At 39.6% G+C, this 20,011-nt stretch overlaps 1 protein-coding gene across 2 annotated transcripts in view; it reads left to right on the forward strand.

Annotated features, from left to right (window-relative positions):
• The first annotated feature begins 3,511 nt into the window (after nucleotides 1-3,511).
• MOGAT1 (monoacylglycerol O-acyltransferase 1) overlaps nucleotides 3,512-20,011 on the forward strand; it is a 28,723-nt gene continuing 12,223 nt past the window's right edge. For both annotated transcript variants that reach the window (XR_005218866.1, XM_037850036.1), the window contains exons 1-5: nucleotides 3,512-3,684; nucleotides 7,025-7,203; nucleotides 7,626-7,830; nucleotides 11,626-11,800; nucleotides 12,378-12,577. Coding sequence is in view for 1 of the 2 variants with exons in the window: in XM_037850036.1 (XP_037705964.1) it covers nucleotides 3,591-3,684; nucleotides 7,025-7,203; nucleotides 7,626-7,830; nucleotides 11,626-11,800; nucleotides 12,378-12,577 (853 nt within the window). In the remaining variant the exon portion in view is untranslated. The remainder of the gene's footprint in view (nucleotides 3,685-7,024; nucleotides 7,204-7,625; nucleotides 7,831-11,625; nucleotides 11,801-12,377; nucleotides 12,578-20,011) is intronic.

Here is a 20,011-nt window from a genome sequence, read left to right on the forward strand (position 1 = left end):
ATATAATGCATAAGAATAACCTCCACAATGACCTCTCGACTCTATTTGAAATCTCTTAGCCACTGAAAATTGATCTTGTTTCATTTCTTTTCCTCTTTTGGTCAGGAAGGAATTCTTAATCCCATGATGCCAGGGCCAGGCTCATTCCTGGGAGTCATGTCCCATATTGCGAGGGAGATTTACACTCCTGGGAGTCATGTCCTACGTAGCGGGGAGGGTAGTGAATTTATTTGCAGAGTTGGATGAAAGAGATCCTACTGCTTTTAAGTAGCTTTTTCTTAATTTTGGCTCTCACCCTTTTACTGCAGTCCTTTGGCTGTTTTCTGGAGCTATAAGAAAGATGTTTCTACTAGATCTTGCTGGTTGTTCCAAGTTTCTTTCCAAGTAGCCCTCTTAGACACTGCTGTCAGGAACATAAATAACAGCTTGGCAGTGTGAATAAAAACTTTAAATATGTGCTCTCTTTCATCTTGAAATTCAACTCTTGGAATTATTATAAGGAAATAACCCAAAAAGTATTATTTTGTTTGCAATATAGAAAATTTTGAAATAAACTAATGTCCAAAAATAGGGGCTTGATTACATAAAGTGTGATACTTCCATACAATATAATACTGTACAAACATTAAAATGACATTGGAGATCTACATTTTTTAACATGGTACAAAAACACGAAACATATTATATGAAAACAAGTTACTAAACAAAATACTTTAAGTGATCAATTTTCTGCTTTAAAAAATACATGTGTATAAATGAGGGTGGACAAAAATAAAACAGCTAGTGTGAGATACACCAAAGCATTAACAGTGGTTATCTTTGGGTAGTGAGATTATTTCTAGAATAGTCATAATTAGCAAGTATTATTTTTCTTATGAGAAAAAACTAAGGTTATTATAAAACAAAATCACTTTCAGTTCTTTTCCTTGCCCAATCAGACTTTCATAGACAATCCAGCTCTGTCCTCATCACAGGGGCTCAGGGCCTGTACAGATCTGTGCCATTACGATTATTTTTGCCTGTAAATTATGTAATATATGTGGAGAAACTGTCTGAAATTATTGTGTCACATGCCTGTAATACTTGTGGTTTGGGCAGTAGTTGGGAAAGAGATACTGTCAGGTCTGACGTCTTGCTTCCAAAGGTTCTAAAAATGCAGTACTGTGTCTGACATTTTTAATTAGAGCAACAGTTAGTTTAAAGTGGGTACTTTGCTATTACATGTAGTGCTTTCCTTTCTGAAGACAAACATTGTCCACTCCCAGCCTCAGGTTTCTCATCCGTAAAGTAGAGACCGTACCTCATTGGGTGGATAAAATACATGGAAACAATTTTAAATCTAAAAAGTGCCATTCAAATATTCGATATTTTACTCAAGGTAACAACCAAAGTGATCTGAGGATATAAATTATCTCTGGTGTTAAGGTCTGCTCCTATTTCCCAGAGGGTGAGCTGTGCTATAAATGCAGAGTAATAAACTATACTATTTACTGTAACTGGCCTTGTTTTTACTTTCTGTGTATCCAAAACTGGTCTTTTCCAGCCAAAATCTTCTATACCTTTCCTATAAATTTCCTGGATCAATCTAATACTTCTGTAGAACACTTTGAAAATGTTAGGACCTGACCAAAGTCCTTCCATCTCTCAGTGTTCTGTTGATGGATTTATCCAGAACCAAGAAGTCTGCTAGGACCACCAAAAATCAAGTTGGTCAACATGGACTTCTAATTGTCAAACAAATGGCCATTTAAAAAATAAACTCATTAGGTCTTTTGTATTACTCATAATTCCCTTGCTCTTGAAATTCTCCTTCCTTGGTTTTCAAGACTCCAGAGTCCTCAGTTTGGCTCCTTGGATTTTTCTACCATCTCTACTTGTGAGGCAATACATTACAGAGTTAAGAGTTCTCTAAATTAGGCACAGAGCAGCACCCTGGATCAATAGCTTGCTAAGTGAGACTTTGGGCCAATTACTGAAGAGCCTCAGTTCATCATCTGTAAAATAAAGATAATAATAACCTATCTCATAGGGTGGCTGTGTGAATTTTAAGAAATAGTTTGTGTTAGAGTTTGGCACATCAGGAAACTTGGCAAGTATTAACTCTTTGACAGCTACTTCTGCCTCCTACACTGTACTTGCCCTGCCTTCAACGTGGGATGCTCTCCAGGGTTATGTCTTTGGTGATCTTCTTCCTAAATGATCCCCTCAGCTTCCATATCATCTAGACACTGATCTCCAGCCTATCTCTCTCCTTCATGCATATTTCTTACTAGCTTTTGCACACCTGCACCTGCATGTCCAATAGGGTGGCATCTCACACTCAACGTGTCAGAAACTGAACTTTCCCCTTTCACCGCAAACTTGATTTTCCTTATATGCTCTCTACCTTTTTCAATGTCCCCACCATCCACTGAGTTATCCAAGCTAGAAATACTAAAGTCAACTTAACTTCTCCTCCCTCATTTCTCTCTTCTCACTGGTTATGATTGTGGACACTTAGGATAATCTTCCAGCCTTCCTTTTCTCTCTCTAAAAGTCACCATATTAGTGCAATAGGACCCTGTAGCTCACATCAGTGAATTGGTTCAGGGGTGGCACCTGATCCATGCTCGATTTTTGACTTGGGCACACGGAGAATTTGAGGTCCATTTTAATGGTGGAAGCTGTTAAGATGTACAAGTCTGGAGCCATTGGTGACCAGGTTTCTCACCACATGGAGAAAACTAATCTGCAGCAAGAGAAAAGAACACTGCCACCCTGAAAGGAGCATAGTGCAGAGAGAGAAAGTGACCTAGAAGCATTTAAATTCCTGGTTGTTCTTGAGATCCAGGTATCTTCCTCCTTTTCCAAAAACTTGTTTTTTTGACGGAAAAAAGTTCAGAAGGACTAAAGCTTAGAATGTTATGGTTGGAGGGTTTACTGCTGAGACTCAAGAGGCAGACACCCTATAATGCAGAATCCAAAACCACATGGGACTTTATCTTAACAGCAGTGAGAAGAAATTCAGGGATTTTAAGCACAGAAACGATATGATCAGTTTGGCATTTGGTAAAGATCATATTGGATACAGTGTGGAAAGAGATTAGGGGTGGTAGTTTGGAGGGCAACTTAAGGCAGGGAGAAGAGGGAGAACATGTAGGAGGCTGCAATAATTTAGGAAAGAAATGAAAACAGACAGGACTGGACAAATGTCATGGGTTGAAAAAAAAGTAATAATAGACCAGAGGAATCAACTGGTCGAAAATCAAAAAATCTTAAGCAACAGGAAAGACAAGCAGAAAGAGTTCAAGTCCATCTCGATCGAGGGTCCTGGCGAGGCCCTGGAACGCGGCAGCTGCCCTGTCCCCCGGGCGCTCGGAGCCGGGGCCAGCGCCAGCGCCCGGCGCGCGTGATTGGCAGCCCCCAGCCTCAGCCCAGGCGCGCCCTCGCACCCAAGGCGAAGTCCATTCCCCGCCCACTCCCAGGTCGCCGCCTCCTGCTATCGGCCCTGCTCCAGGTCCCAATCCCGCCGCCCACTTCCCGCCAGGGGTCGCGGAGCAGCGAGGGTTCCAGGACGCCGCGGTGCGCGCGGGCGTCGCCAGAGCCGGACCATGAAGCTCGAATTTGCGCCGCTCAACATCCCGCTGGCGCGGCGGCTGCAGACCGCGGCGGTGCTGCAGTGGATCTTGTCTTTCCTGTTTCTAGGTAAGGACCCCGGGCCTGGGTCCCCGTCTCCTGTCTCCAGGACAGTCGCCGACCAAGGGCATGTTTAGAACCTTTCTGCCCTTGTTCACTTGGCAGCCGCAGCAGACAGGTCAAAGAGGGCGCGCCTGGAGCTAACTCGGGACGCTCCTCTTTGGTTTGTATTCCCACGTGAACTTCGTGGCGAATAACTGTTTACCAACTCTATTTTCCCTGTACTGTTTTTTAATTGAGGTATAATCTCCCTACAACAGATTATGGGCTCGATAAATTTTGACATATGGATATAGCCAAATGTAACCACCAACTGTCCAGCTATAGTACATTGCACTTTAGCCTCTCAGAAGTTGGTAAACTCATTTCTCATGATTCATAAATGGAAAAATCGTACCCACTTATTTAAAACCTGATTCCTTCCTCTCCCATCCCTCACGGCAAACAGCCCTGTTTGCTTTTCCGTGATTGAGGTCTCCCGGATGCAGAAAGGTAACTTTCTGCAAAGAAGACTGCATCAAGACATTGGGTTGGGTGGCTTCTACTAGAAATAATTCTATCCCGGACTGTGTTCTCGCCAGTTCCCAAATTAAGCCCACGGTAGAAACGCACACAGGCGCAATTACTGTAGATGGGAACATCAACCTTATGAGGTCTGGCCTTGAACCAAGAGAGCACAGGTAGCCCTACCTGAGCCCTTTTTTTCCTGCATGCTTGTTCTGCTCTTGGAGTAAATGAGGAGGGGTTGGCGGTAGCGGGGTACGGGGAGAAATCATTTATTGAGAACCCGTACTATGGGAATTTGAACGCTTCTGAAGGCTAAAATCATTTGTCTCCTATGAGACTGTGGGTTGTATGTTGTTAGGGCCAATGAGGTCTAATGCAATAATTAAAAAACAAAACAAAACTCATTGCACTGTAGAGCTTTACATTTCTAAAAGGGTTTTGCATGTTGAATGACTAGCAAGGTGGTTTTTAACCGTGGATGCACGTTAGGATCACTTGAGAAGCTTCCAAAAAATGGGGATACCCAGATTCTAGCCCCAGAATTTCTGATACATTTGTTTCAGAATAGGGCCCATGCATTACAATTTTTTTTTAAAAAAAGAACTTTCCGGGTTACTCTAGTGTGCAGCTAAGGTTCACTGAATAAGGAAATTCAGAACATTAGTTCATTAAGCTCTGATGGGCCACGTTGATACCTTACAATCCCTTTTGCTCTGGACCAAAGGGGCACCGAGATAACAACAGATATTATTTATCATAGGTTGATATGTGCCAGGTGCTGGTTTACGCATGCTATGGGGATTAACCTGCCACGTAGTCCTCCAACACTCTATGAGTTAGGGACTAGTCTTGCACACATCTTACAGATGAGGGAACTAAGAGGTGAAATAAGCTGCCCAAAGTCACAGAGCTAGAAGTAGGTGGAGAGGCTGGATGCACACCTAAGTAGTCTGCCCAAAACCCCTGCTTTAACCATTCTGCTGACTCTGCAGAGGCTTGAACTTGGAGCTGGACTGATCCAGTGCATCTCTGTACTTTTTTTTTTATGTCTGTGGTTACTTGAGTGAGGTCTGTATTGCCATCCTAGTCTATAAGCTCAGTTAGGGCAGCACCCAATTGGTTGGGGAATGGTATGGCTTTGTGAAACAGTTCATGAGTTTAGGGATTAGGCAGATCCAGGTTCAAGTCCTTTGGACACTCAAATTCTCTGAGCCTCAGTTTCTGCAACTGTAAAATGGGGGCAATAATAAGCACATTGGGGGTTGCAAAGAGGAGTAAATGAGATGGCCTGTGTAAAGTAATTGGGAGACGTTCACTGTTCCATACCTGTCCTTTCCCTTCCCTGCTGTGCCTTGGCTCACTTGACAAAGCTTTGAGTACAGCAGAATGAGGCCTGTGTATCTTGTAATTATTTTTGCACCTTTTACTAAAATAAACAGGAAACGAACCGATGGTAGTAAACTGTCAGCACCCAGACCTGGGTGGAGGGAAATGGATGAAGCAAGCTAGAGTGATCCTGATAGACATGAGGGCAGAGGGCACTCTTTGGCCTTGCTTCTAGACCCATGGAGACTTGCTCAACAGTGCCAGAATGTAGGAGAACACCCACAGAAGAATGGAAGGCACAGACTTCCTTAATCTTTCACCTACTCTGTTAACCTGTAACCCGCTCTGGAGAGAGCAGCAAGTCAGTCTTTGACTAGGTTCAATTGTATGCTTTGCTAAAATCCATACTAGGTTTAATTATTATTTATTGATTTATATATTACCAGAAATATAAATACACATCCTGATTTCATATATACATTATTATATGAGACTGAGGTCAGCACTGGATGAGAGATGGCAGCTTGTAACAGAGGAGAAAGAGGCAATGGCCCTCTTTAAATTAATAGTGAGAGCTGGCATTTATTGAGCACTAACAATGGGCCAAGCCTGTTGTTCTTTATGTATATTCTCCCTCCTCCTTCTTCCCTCCTTCCCTCCCTCCCCCCCCATTGATGTATTTCACTTTAAAAAAAAGGAATTTTTCTTGTGATACATAGCACAGACATACAATGGGTGTATAGCTTAACTTAATATATTACTCTAAGGCAAACAATCTTGCAACTACCACCTGAATTTTGTTTTTGCTTCATGTATTTTGAGTCTACGTTGTTAGGTGCATAAACAATTACGATTTATCTGTCATTATGAAATGTTGCAAGAAGTGATATATGAGCTAAGATCTAGAGTCCTTCTTATGCAACGTCTCTCTCTGGCAACCGAGTTCCTGAAAATGAAGTTTGTCACTAGAATGTTTTCTCTTTTTGAGCACATGAACAATGGCTGCTCACTCGTAGTGACCACTTGTGGCAAGAGACTCCTGTGTCCCTCCTGTCAATGATGGCCTCTCCAGCTATGGTGTGGGGGTGGCAGTGTAAGGTCATAGTGAAGGGGTGGGCTTGGAACTCAGCCAGAATTTGTTTTCCAGAGCAACCACTGACATGCTGGGTGACTTGGGACAACTTACTTAACTTCTCTGAGCTTCCATTTTCTCTTCTATAAAAAGGGAGAATCAGAGTACTGTGGCTACTTTAGGGATGCTAAGGCTATGATGAGGATTAAATGAGACTTTTCAGGCAGAGCCCACAATATAATACTTGGCATATAGGAAACATTCGATAAATGTTAAACAATATTGTATCACTCGTCTCTCATAATATTACCTTACTTGAACAGAGGCTCAGTTCTCTATACCCCAAATGTGTTAAATGCCCCTACCCTGGGACAATGATTTTACAGTGCGGTGAGCAGATACTAACTGACCTTGACTCCACGAGGTTTGGTCCTTTTCTTACAGCACTGGTGTGCATTGGAATCATTGTGATACTGATCATATACAACTATTGGTTCCTCTACATCCCATATTTCACCTGGCTTTACTTTGACTGGCATACCCCAGAGCAAGGTGGCAGGAGATCCACCTGGGTCAGAAACTGGACAGTTTGGAAGTACTTTAAGGACTATTTTCCAATTCACGTAAGTAGAATTGTTTTATATAGTACTATTTTAATATTTATGTGTTTATATTTATGCTATTTGTATATATGCATATAATACTATTTTAATTATTTACGTAGTACTATTTTGAGTTGAATGGAAGTTTGTTTTCATCACATAACTTTCGAGCTTTTTCCTTTTCAGAGGGAGAAAGCCTGCAGTTCAGCTCAAGTTATTAAATTGACTTTAAATTAAATTGACAAAATTTAGAAGGCTCTGTGTGAAGGGCTCAGGGCTCAGGTGATAGTTTAGAAATTTGGAATCAGCTGCAGCACAGAGAAATAAAGCATCACAGTCTCTATTTCCTCTTAGCATAAGAACCAAGAATGAGTTCTTTTGTGTCTCATTGGGAACCACTAAGGAAACATTTTCTTTTATATCTCAACATAAATACACTGTAGCTCATCAAAACTTGGGATTTGGAGCCAAGTCACAACTACATTTTTGGGTTTCACCCCCATGGAGTACTGGTTCCTGGAGCCTTTGGAAATTTTTGTACGAATCATTCGGACTTCAAGCTGCTATTTCCCGGCTTTACTGCATATCTTCATGTGCTCTCAGTCTGGTTCTGTTGTCCTCTCTTCCGAGAATATCTGATGAGTTCTGGTAAGTGAAGGCAGATCACTAATTTTCCAGTGGTAGAGGGTGGCAGCAGAAAACAGGATGTCCCCTTCAATATCCAGCCGGGCTTTCAGTCTCTTAGGGCAAAGCCCTGTGTCCGTACTCCTATCTAATACTTGGCGTGCTGTGTAGCTGTTTTCTGCCCCCGCTATTGGACCGTAAGGGCTGGGAGGACACAGACGATGTCTTTTTCTTTTTCTTTTTTTTCTTTCCCATCCCACTCATTTGGCATGATGTCTGAAACATAGGAATATTCAATAAACATTTGTTTCATGAAAGAATGAGTTAATGAATTCATTTTGTATGTCCAGCTATAAAAGAAAGAATCACGGATCAAATAAGTGATAGATTGCACTCTTAGAGAGGCTCTTTGTGTGCTTTTAGAAATATTAGAGGTGGAATATATCCTCTAACGTGTCTTGAAGTAATGGCAGTGGTAGAAACTTAGCATACGCAACTCATTGTCTTTTTCTTCCCAGATTAAATGTTTGGAAATGAGAGTCTGTTCTGCTCTGCTTCTCTGAATCAGTGGAAGACTCTTTGATTAGTGAAATTATACTTCTGCTAATTCCAAGATAAAGTTAAACTGAAGTGCTATAAAGATACTTTACATATTTTATAGCTTGTGTTATTAGTAGCTCTCTTTCAAATCCAGAGACTCAATTTGTTTGGTTTTCCAACTTGACCAAAGTTACTCTAGGGTAACTTGCAGAGAGCTGTATATTTATGAGCATTGTGTAAATAATTATTGTCTCTGCATTTCTTGGATATAAAGAAAAGTGTATATTCTCTTTTTAAAAAATTATACTTTCAGGATCAATAAATGGCTTGTTCAAAGAGCGAATTTTCTATGGTCTCCCCGATTTTCAATACTTCCTATGAATTCCTCAAGTTTCTATTGTCATTATGTAGCTGTTAGGAAATAACTAAAGCATCAAAGGACCAGGATCCATGGCTGGATTTTAAGTTCTGTTTATGGAACATCACTATATAACCCTGGGCTTCCAGTCCAGTCTGGGCTACTGCATTTGACCACTAGAAGGAACAGTAAACTCCCAAAATAACAGAAGGGGAAAAAAATCTCTTCCTTGTTTTGCAGACACTGAGTTAGAGCTTTTCAAAAGGAATAAAATTAAAGGAAAAAAAATTTAATTTCTAAAAAATACAAGGACAGAAATATATTCATGGTATACTGTTTGCTGAGTCAAAGTATAGTTACGGTTGAGTTTGACTAGTGCAGCTGAAAGCAGGAGTGGAAAATTCATAGCACAATGTTTGTACACCCCTCTCCACGGCCAAGACTCAGTTCATCAATCTTAGGGTCTTTCTCCGTACTGCACCTCTGCAGCCACTGCCATTTGCTAGAGGTGACATTGGAGATGAAACCTGTCTTCCATCTTTGGCTGATCATGAAATCTTTCCTTTGCTACAGCCTTGAAAGTCCTAAAAGCTATATAAAAATTTCCAAACTTTTAAAAAAAAAAAAAGGTAAAAAAAAATTCCAAATTTGGAGATTTAGGTTGTCCTCGTCTCTATATTTAGTGGGTCCTCAACCCCTTCCAGAACCGGCTTTCCAGGCCAGTCCCTACTCTCCACTGGCCTTAGTGGTTGTCTCGCTGGATGTGAAAGACAGTGAGAGATATGTGCACCAGATCTCATGGAGTAAAGAAGCAGTAGGATTTCAGGGGTTCTTTACTGACAGGTGTCTGTTTTGCTCTTACCCAAGAGGTTTCTGTGGCTATCAGTCCTGGAAATCCCCCTCCAAACCATTCCTTTTGGCCCATTTGAGTGTATCTATACTCACTAGTTATTGGCCAGAGCAGACTGTGTGTTTCAAGGCTTGTGTTCCTTTCTGTCTACCCATAAAGGCTGGGCAGGTCGTCAGGGATCAGATCACGACTTCTGTATACATTATGCAGAGGAGTTTAGATTTTGTGCTCCAGGTAAGCAGTAGGGAACTTGTGAGGGATTTTGAGCAAAGAAGGGACATTATTGGATTTTTCTTGATATAAAGATCATTCAGGCAACAGCTCAGAGTCAGGTTGGAGGGAAGTGAGCTTGGAGACTGTGATGATGAAAGAGGCCATGGCAGTGAAAATACAAAAGAGAGGATCAGTATGAAAAATGTTTGATGGGCAGATTCAGTAAGACTTGGTGATTGATTCAGCCTCATAGGGGCAGCAACTGTGCAAGTTAATATGATGGCTAAGAGAGAGCAATAAATCTAGGAAGACCCTATATTTCTGATTTGGGTGACCGGTTAGATGGCAGTCCCATTCATTTTGATAAGTAATGTTGCAAGAGCAACAACTTTGAGGAGAATTTAATGAGTTGGGTTGGGGAATATGATGTTTGAAGTGTCTTCAAGACATCCAAGTAGAGATGTCCTTTGGGCCATTGGAAATGTGGGCCTGGAACCTCAGGAGAAAGGCCTCCCAGGATATGGGTTTGGGAGAGAGAACTCAGCACACCTGGGTGGTGTTTGAATCCATGGATGTGGATGATGTTTGAAGACTAGAGACAGTGAAGAAGCCCTGGGGGCAAGCAGCAGAAAAGAAATGCTAGAGAGATAGGAGGCAAGCCAGGCTAGCCAGGTGTCTGGGGATCCACCAAGGCCCTTTCTCCCTTGGAAAAGATGCCTTCACCTCTCACTCAATTCACAGAGCAGAGATGATGGCTACACCTTGAATTCACTGAAAGCTCAAACCCGTTTTGGCTCAGGTTCTCTACCCTCTGACACTCCCCGCCCCCACCCTCTGCTTCTTTCCTTAAGAGTGTGGCTGGTCATTCAGAATCTTGTCATAATTTACAATTCCCCCAATAATAGGAACCTGTGGTAAAACCATCATACAGTTTCCTCCAAGAGATGAGGTGTGTTATGTCTTTATAAAAACAGCCCATTGAACAGTCTGTTATGTCTAAGAGGATGAAGGAAACTAAGAATGGAAGGAAACACAAGACGTTAAAATATCTCTGAAATGTGGGTCATGAATGGTTTGTGGTTTTGTCTTTATTCTTTTCTGTATTTTCCACCAAGGGTTCATAGCACATCTTAAATCAGAAAAGAAATTCTTGAAGTTATTTTTACCTGGGAAGGCCTAATACAAAGACTGAACAGCTCTGTAACTGTCTTAAATGAACGATTTAGCAAAATTGGACTACATATCTTGGAACCATGTAGAGATCTGACAGGTGATCTAGGTTATTTGTCAAATGTCCAAATTATTTGAAGCCATTTACATTATAAATCCGGGTTTGGAAAACAATAAGCCATATAGGATACCTGACAACAAGCCACTGTGTTTTCAGATCTACTGCAACCTCCTGAAGGATATTTTTCCGTTCTTAGCAAAGATCAGCCAGGTTGATGATCAAGGCCATCACCTATGTCTGTGTGGGTTGTATGAGTTGTGCACTGAACAACTCCAGGGAGTACCTTTTACTTTAAATGCAATATGAATGGCTCTCATAGAGTTGAGCAGTGTAGAACCTGCCCAAACAAGCAGTGGATCTGGTGATAATCAGGTGACATTTCATAACCTGAAAATGGTGCTTCATATCTTAAAGACCTAACCCCTCACCTGCCAAATGTTTGATCTCATTAATGGAATACATTGCCAAAGGTTTGGCTGTGCAAACATTATAAAACTGCAAAGTGCTCCAAATGTAAGCAGTACAGGAAATTTGGTTAAATGTTTGCTGATGCCGTGGAACATTATGATTAAAACTTTCTTAATTAAAAAAAAAAGTTAATTTACACCTTTTGTTTTATTCACTAAGGGATTGTCTCCGTTTCCAAGAAAAGTGTGTCCCACGTGCTGAGCAAGGAAGGAGGTGGAAACATTTCAGTCATTGTCCCAGGGGGTGCAAAAGAATCTCTGGATGCCCATCCTGGAAACTTCACTCTGTTCATCCGCCAAAGGAAAGGATTTGTTAAAATGGCTTTGATCCATGGGTAAGTGGCTTTATATTTCAGACCACTGGGGGTCAGGGGAGTTAAGACATTATTAAATGACCATAAAGAAATGAAGTACTTTTTCTAGCTCTTAAAGACAGATCTTCTCCAAATCAATCACAATAAAAGCAGGGGTGTATATTCTTAGGGGATGGAATAGACCTTCCCACTTAATGTAGTGCAATGCCAAGGCATTTGGCAATTAAATTTATCTCTAAAAGCAAAACTAACACCCCTCCCCCCAAATACTAAGTTTTGTTGACACAGTATAAATTTCCAGCCAAATGAACAAATTAATAATGGTCAAAGGTATAGATGCAAAAGAAACTTCCTAGAACCCTGGTTTTCTATAGAATAAAATTCCATAAATGGCTAGGCTAGACTGCTGAAAAAGTACCTCCCCAAAAGGTTTCAAGTATACGTATAAGACAGTTTCAATGTATATGGAATATGAAGTTAGCAATCTAGGGAACATCGGGGACATTAAGGAATTTTTAGGAATTAGTTGCAAAAGTCAGGTGGACAGGCTAAAATATTAAATCCTTTTCATCTAATTCTTACCCTGTGTTATTTGCAGAGCCTATTTGGTCCCAGTGTATTCTTTTGGTGAAAATGAACTATTTAAGCAAGTTAGCAACCCTAAGGGCTCATGGCTTCGAACTGCTCAGGAGAAACTACAGAAGACCATGGGGTTTGCTTTGCCACTGTTTCATGCCAGAGGAATTTTTCAGTATAATTTTGGCCTGATGCCCTATAGGAAATGTATCCACACTGTGGGTATGTACATTGATGACTAAAGGCTTGTTAAAATGGTGAAAATATCTTACTTTGAGCAATGTTTGTTGTCAATGACTCAGGCACTAATGCAAGAGAAGTGGCTTTGAATAAGAACTTCCTAAATAATAACCCTACAGACATTATTTGAGCTTCATCAACATAATGCATTTTTTTTGTGTGTGAAATAGCTACATTTTCCATTTGAATGGAAATTGACTACTACTTTCAAGAATACTGCTACTGATCTCCAGGTAGAATTCGATTTTTGAAACCAAGTTTCTAATTCTCTATAACAAATCTATTTCTCGTTACCAGGAGATTATAGCAAAACAATTCTTTGACTAACAAGGTATCAGAGTATGCTAGCAGATGAAAAGTTCTGTATAATAGCTGTCTTCATTATGTTCATTTCTCATAGACATCAGTTTCTCTAGCAAAAGCCCTTCTTGAATTTTTTGATATATAATCATTTGCAAACTAGCTATAGTTATATGTACTCCAATATGGACTATTTTTAAAATTGCATGTTTGAGGGGGAGGTTTAAGAGGGGGAGGAGAGTGACAGATTATGTTGATAAAGCGGACTGAGGGGCCAAGTAATAAGGAGGTAGGAAGGGGAACAGAGCACTGAAAATGAGAAAGTGCCAAGGTGATGCTGATAGCGGAAATGAGAAAAACCAAACACTTGCTATGAAACCGGAAGTAATATTTTCACCATGGATAGCCCATTAAATGAAATTTAAAAATATTTGAAAAATAGTCAAATATTTTTGGTCTGTTTTCACTGGAATTTTTTGCTATTATAATGTTCTAAGAGCTTTGCATTTCTCACGTGGCCATACATTTTAAATGCTGTATTTAACTCAAATGGAATGGTAGCAGCCTTATTATTAGTGTAATAGGAATACTGAGATAAATTTGTTTACAATCACATCTTTCAAGGTAAGCTGGTTACATTTCTTTGGCATATTAATAAACATTTGTATCCTTTATTTGCAAAGTACTGCAGTTAGTATTTTGGGGGATATCAAGAAAATTGACTTGATTTTAGGAACTAAGAATCTATTGAAAAGAAACTCATAATCACACATGAAATAACTTGTGAATATTGAAAGCAAGTATGTTCTGTTGAGTTAAATGATTACAGTTATCCCCTGGCTGAGTTAAGCATTTTTTAAAATGCAATTTTATTGAAATATATTCACACACCGTACAATCATCCAAAGTGTACAATTGTTCATAGCACCCTCACGTAGTTGTGCACCCACCACCACAGTCAATTTTTGAACATTTTCATTACTTCAAAATATAAAATAAAAATAAGAGTAAAAATACAGGTAAAAAAGAACACCCAAAACATCCCACACCACTCCCTGCACCCACCATTCATCTACTCCCTGTCCCCATTTTTCTACTCATCTGTCCAAACACTGGGAAAAGGGAGTGTGAGCCACAAGGTTTCCACAATCACACGGTCAACACCATATAAGCTATGGAGTCATACAGTCATTTTCAAGAATCAAGGATACTGGATCACAGTTCAGCAGTTTCAGATATTTCTTTCCAGCTATTCTAATAAATTAAAAACTAAGAATGACCTCTCAACTCCATTTGAAATCTCTCAGCCACTGAAACTTTATTTTGTTTCATTTCTCTTCCCCTCTTTGGTCCAGAAGGCGTTCTCAATCCTATGAAGCCAGGTCCAGGCTAATCCCTGGGAGTCATGTCCCACATTGCCAGGGAGATACACCCCTGGGAATCATGTCCCATGCAGTGGGGAGGGCAGTGAGTTTACTTGCCGAGTTGGCTTCGAGAGAGAGGCCACATCTGAGCAACAAAAGAGGTTCTCTGCGGGTGACTCTTAGGCACAATTATCAGTAGGCTTAGCCTCTCCTTTGCAGTAACAATCTTCATAAAGGCAAGCCCCAAGATTGAGGGCTCAGCCTACTAAACTGGTAGTCCCCAATGCTTGTGAGAATATCAGTAATTCCTCAGGTGGAGAAGTTTAATATTTCCACATTTTTCCTCAAGGGCACTTTGCAGAAACTTTTTATTCTCTGCCCATATTACTCTGGGTTGTATTAGGGCTTCACGATAACCAGTACAGACCAACCAGATCTCACTCCCTATTCAAGATTCCATGTAATTTTGGTGTTTGAGTAAACTGACCATACAAGTTAAATTATATAGTGTGCTACAGAAAATATAGATTTTGCACCAAATAAACATCTCTTTCTTTGTCCCACAAAGAAGTCAAAAATTTAAAATGGTTAATATCATCCTCTGCCCTTTAGTCTGATCTACCCCAGTCTCAACCAAGTCCATTTTGTTCATATCTCCAATTGAAGTCTGACCTCCTTTTCAGCCCCTTTAACAGTTGTTGCATGGAGCAAATCACAGCTGCTGAACTCTGGCTCTGAGTCCCTGGCACCACACAGACACCTGAAGCTCCAGGGACTGACCAGATCACACACAGGCAGCTCAGCATCTCAGAATTTAGAAATAACTGTTACAACTCATGAATAGATGTGACTGCTACAAGAGCTTGCAATCTGGGAACCTTTACACAAGCCTTCCCCTGATAACCCATGCTCCCAGATTCAATTCTCAGAGTTTGCACATTATTATTAGTCCATATTACTGAGGCACCATAATGTTTGTCTTTTCATTTTTGGCTTATTTCACTCAACCTACTGTTCTCAGTGTCCATTCACCTAGTCTCATACCTCACAACTTCATTCCTTCTTGCTGCTGCTCAATGTTCCATTTGTATGTATACAGATAGTTCACTATTCTGTTTATCAGTTGATGTACCCTTATACCACCTCCATCCATTGCAAATAGTGAATACTGCTGCCACAAACACCAGTGTGCAAATATCTACTCATGTTCCCACTCTCAGTTCCTCCAAGTATACAACCAATAACAGGGTTGCAAGACCAAATGGCATACTTAACTTCCCATGGAACCACTACATTGCCCTCTTGATGGGCTACACCATTCTACTTCCCCACCAAAAGGGAATAAGTATACCCCCCTCTCCACATTTTCTCCTGTACTTGTATCCCTCTGTTTATTTTTTAGACATTTTTATTCACACACCATACAATCCATCCTAAGTAAACAATCAATGATTCCTGGTATAATCACATATTTATACAATTGCCACCACAATTTATATGAAGACATTTCCATTTCTTCTGCAATAAAAGAGGAAGAGGAAGGTAAAAAATTAAGAAGGAAAAAAGATAGAAGAAAAAAACTACATTGAAAAGGTCAGACAACAACACAATGCCAAGAATCCCATAGCACTCCCTTATATCCCCCTCTTATAGACATTTAGCTTTAGTATATTGCATTTGTTACGATTAATGGAAGCATATTATAATGTTGCTGTTAACTATAGGCTCTAGTTTGCATTGATTGTATTTTTCCCCATACCATCCAGTTTTCAACACCTTGCCATGTTGACTTTCATTTGTTCTCCCTCATGTAAAAACATTCTTATATTAGTATACTTAATCACCATCATTGACCATTCTAGGCATCACTAGGTTATACAGTCCCAGTCTTTATCCTCTATCTTTCTTTCTGGGATCATACATGCCCCTAGCCTTCCTCTTTCACCCGTACTCACACTCTTCTTTGTACCGAGTACTTACAATATTGTGCTACCGTCACACAGTATTGTGCTATCTGTTTCTGGATCTATACAATAAATCCTGTTGAACATTCTGTACTCATTCAGATGCTTGATCTCTACCCTCTTTCTGTCTCCTGATAAGCTGTGGTCTCAACTTTAACTTCCAAGGTTCGCTCATTAATGTTCATTCATATTAGTGAGACAATACAGTATTTGTCCTTTTGTTTCTGTCTAATTTCAATCAACATACTGTCTACAGTCTACCATTTTGTCTTTTGGATTTTATATGTCATATCTTATTTTATTTTTATTTTTTTTTCTCTCTCTCTTTTTACCCTTACTGATAGTCTTCATTTCTACACTCTTCTCTGAACCTCTCTCTGCTGTCTTTTCTATCTGCCTGTAGTGCTTCCTTTAGTATTTCTTGTAGAGCAGGTCTCTTGTTCACAAACTTTCTTAGTGTCTATTTGTCTGAAAATATTTTAAACTGTCCCTCATTTTTGAAGGGTAGTTTTCCCAGCTATAGAATTCTTGGTTGGCAGTTTTTCTCTTTCAGTGTCTTGAATATATCATACCACTGCCTTCTTGCCTCCATGGTTTCTACTAAGAAATCTGCACATAGTCTTATCAAGCTTCCCTTGTGTGTGATGTATCACTTTTCTCTTGCTGCTTTCAGAATTCTCTCTTTGTCTTTGACATTTGATAATCTGATTATTAAGTGTCTCAGACCAGGTTTATTCAGATCTATTCTGTTTGCAGTACACTGTGCTTCTTGGATCTGTAATTTTATGTCTTTCATAAGATATGGGAAATTTTAAGTGATCATTTTCTCTATTATTGTTTCTGCCCCTTTTCCTTTCTCTTCTCCTTCTGGGACACCTATGACATGTATACTTATGTGCTTCATGTTGTCATTCAGTTCCCTGACATGCTGTTCATATTTTTCCATACATTTCCCTATCTGTTCTTCTGTGTGTAGGATTTCCAGTTCATGACTCCTTTCTTCTGTCTCTTCACATCTGCTGTTATATGTCTCCATTGTGTTTTTCATCTCTTCTACTGTGCCTTTCATTCCAATAAATTCTGCCATTTGTTTTTTTCAAGCTTACAAATTCTTCTTTATGGTCACCCAGTGTCTTCTTTATATCCTTCATCTCTTTTGCCACTCTTTCCTTCAACTCATTGATTTGATTTAGAAGATTTGTTTGAACATCTTTAATTAGTTGTTTCAACTCCTGTATCTCATTTGAAGTGTAAGTTTGTACCTTTGCCTGGGCCATGACTTCATTTTTCCTAGTGTGAATCGTAATTGTTTTTTGTCCAGACATCTGGCTTCCTTGTTTACCACAATCAGATTTTCCCAGACCAGACAGGCCCAGGTCTCAGGAGGAGGGTGTAATCAGTATCAAGTTTCCCTGAGGATGAGACCCAGAAGGTTGTCAGACTTCCCTGTGGGGCCTCTAGATTCTGTGCTTTTCCTATCCTGCCCAGCAGGTTGCACTTGTCATCACACAGCTCCGCACTGGTATAAAGAGGTGCAATGCCTTTAATTCTCAGTGGACCCTGTCCCAGCCAGGGGCTGAGGGTGTCTGAAGCCAATTGTCAGCATTTTTTCAAAGAAGTAAAGTGGTTTGCCGTTTGACATAAATCATTATTGGTCAAAGGTCAAATGGAAATGACTGAATCTGAGTTAGTTATAATGTCTAGAAAAGTGCAGCTCTTTTTTCCCTTGTGCCTGCCCACCTTGGTTCTCTTAAAGATTCAGAATCAGAGAAAACTGATTCAACCTGCCCCTCCCCACACCTCTCCAAAAGGATTATATCAGAAATACTATTTATATTCCATAGCACTAAGTATCCAGTTATTGTTTGAAGTCTTTTAAAAACAAAGCTTAGAAGATAAACGTTCAAGAGTGGAAGCCAAATGTGAAAATGTCCCGATTTGTGGAAACCAGACCTTCAAAACTATGTGCATTTAAAGACTTTCATTTACTTGAAATAATGCAAGTTAAGGAAAGAATATTTTAAAATTCCATAAGCAAAAGTAAAGCTATTTTTTAATCAAATGGCACAGACAATAAAACACAATATGATAACTAAAACTGATTTAAATTACTAGGTTTATTTCTATTTTAAATCAAAGTGCTTGAAACCCTGAGTTGTTTCTTGCAGACTCCCTGATCCAAAGTTCTTTTTGTCCCACTCTGTTCAGGATTCCAGGCAGAATCCAGAGCAGCAAGTTATTCTGTGGCCCCTTTGCTCCCCCTTCAATTTAAAAGTTTAACATAAGTAAGCACTACTTTGCATCGTAAGTACTCTATACATAGTTTTGAGGATTGAATTCCATACATATTAGCTGAATTCCTTCTAAATGATCACTATAGCTATAATCCTCACTCACAGGTGCCCAGAGATGCCTGAATTCTCCATCCTGTAAAGTGTTCCCAAACATCTTTCAGATTGCTTTTCATTGGTGACCTCAACCAGGGCCTACCTTTCAATTTTGAGGGATTTTCATTAACACTGTAATATTTTTGTCTGTTAATATCCTTTTAAATTCCTTTAAAGATGTGTTCTCACTAAATCCAAAGTGCCCTAGTCAAGTCAGAGTCAACCTCTATGCCATATTTCTTACCCCAGTCTTTGCTAAATCATCAGGCTGCTCTGCATTCTCCATCAAAACCTTCTTTTCTCCCTGCTGAGGGGCATTCTCAATGGATGTAATCTCGAGGAAGCTACTCTATCCTTTCTTTACACAGTTCACAAATAGTATGAAATTTACATATTTCATGAATGTTATCAGTCTATCAAATAAAACAAAACATTTGCATCTGTTGGATTTTATCACATAGTGATAGAGAAAAATGATTTCTCTGATTTAAATGTCATATCCATCATGACAGCCAGAGGGACAATTGAAATAAGTTTAGGCTTTAAGAAAATGTGTAAAGAATCGCTGTTCCTTGGAAGAACATTGGTTCTTTTAGTTCTGCATTTTTTATTTGTGCATTACTGAGCTCCGTGAGGACAAGAGTAAAGATAGATGTGAAAATTGCTATTTAAAATAGGAAATTTCATGTTTCATAGTATGTGCTGTTTTTCATTTAAAAATTTTTATGTTGAAAAATTTCAAACATTCCAAGAATTTTACAAATAATAAAATTAACCCCTATGTCTTTCTCCTAGACTTAACAGTTGTTAATATTTTTCTACTGTTTCTCTCTAATGGTATAATATATTTACTTATTATCACTGAACTCTTTGAGTAAGCACAGATGACATGACCCTTTGCTCTTAATTACCTTTACATGTATCTTTTAAGAACAATATCATTGTCTTCCATACTGGAAGTATAGTTCAGGTGATCTAACACTGATTCAATACTAGTATCTAATACACAATTTGCATTCAAATTTTGCCAATTGTCCCAATAATTTTCTTGTTACTTGATAGTGTTTGGTTGTGGTTTTTTTTTTTGGGGGGGGGGGTGCTAAGCAGGATTATGCATCACATTTAATTTTCATATCTCTTTTGTCTTCTTTAATTTGGAATAGTTCTTCAACCTTTCTTTGTCTTTTTGGCATGGGTAGTTTTGGAGAATATAGGCCAATTGTTTTGTAGAATGTTCCTCAACTTGGGTTGGTATATTTCCTCATGATTATATTCCAGATATGTTTTTGGCAGCAAGTCCACAGAAGTAAGTGGTATACTTCTCAGTGCATCAAATCATGAGATACATGCCAGTTTGTCTCATTATTGAAGATGTTAACTGATCACTTGGGTAAGGTGGTG

The sequence above is a fragment of the Choloepus didactylus genome, chromosome 9, assembly GCF_015220235.1.
Source record: "Choloepus didactylus isolate mChoDid1 chromosome 9, mChoDid1.pri, whole genome shotgun sequence".
NCBI lineage: Eukaryota > Metazoa > Chordata > Mammalia > Pilosa > Megalonychidae > Choloepus > Choloepus didactylus.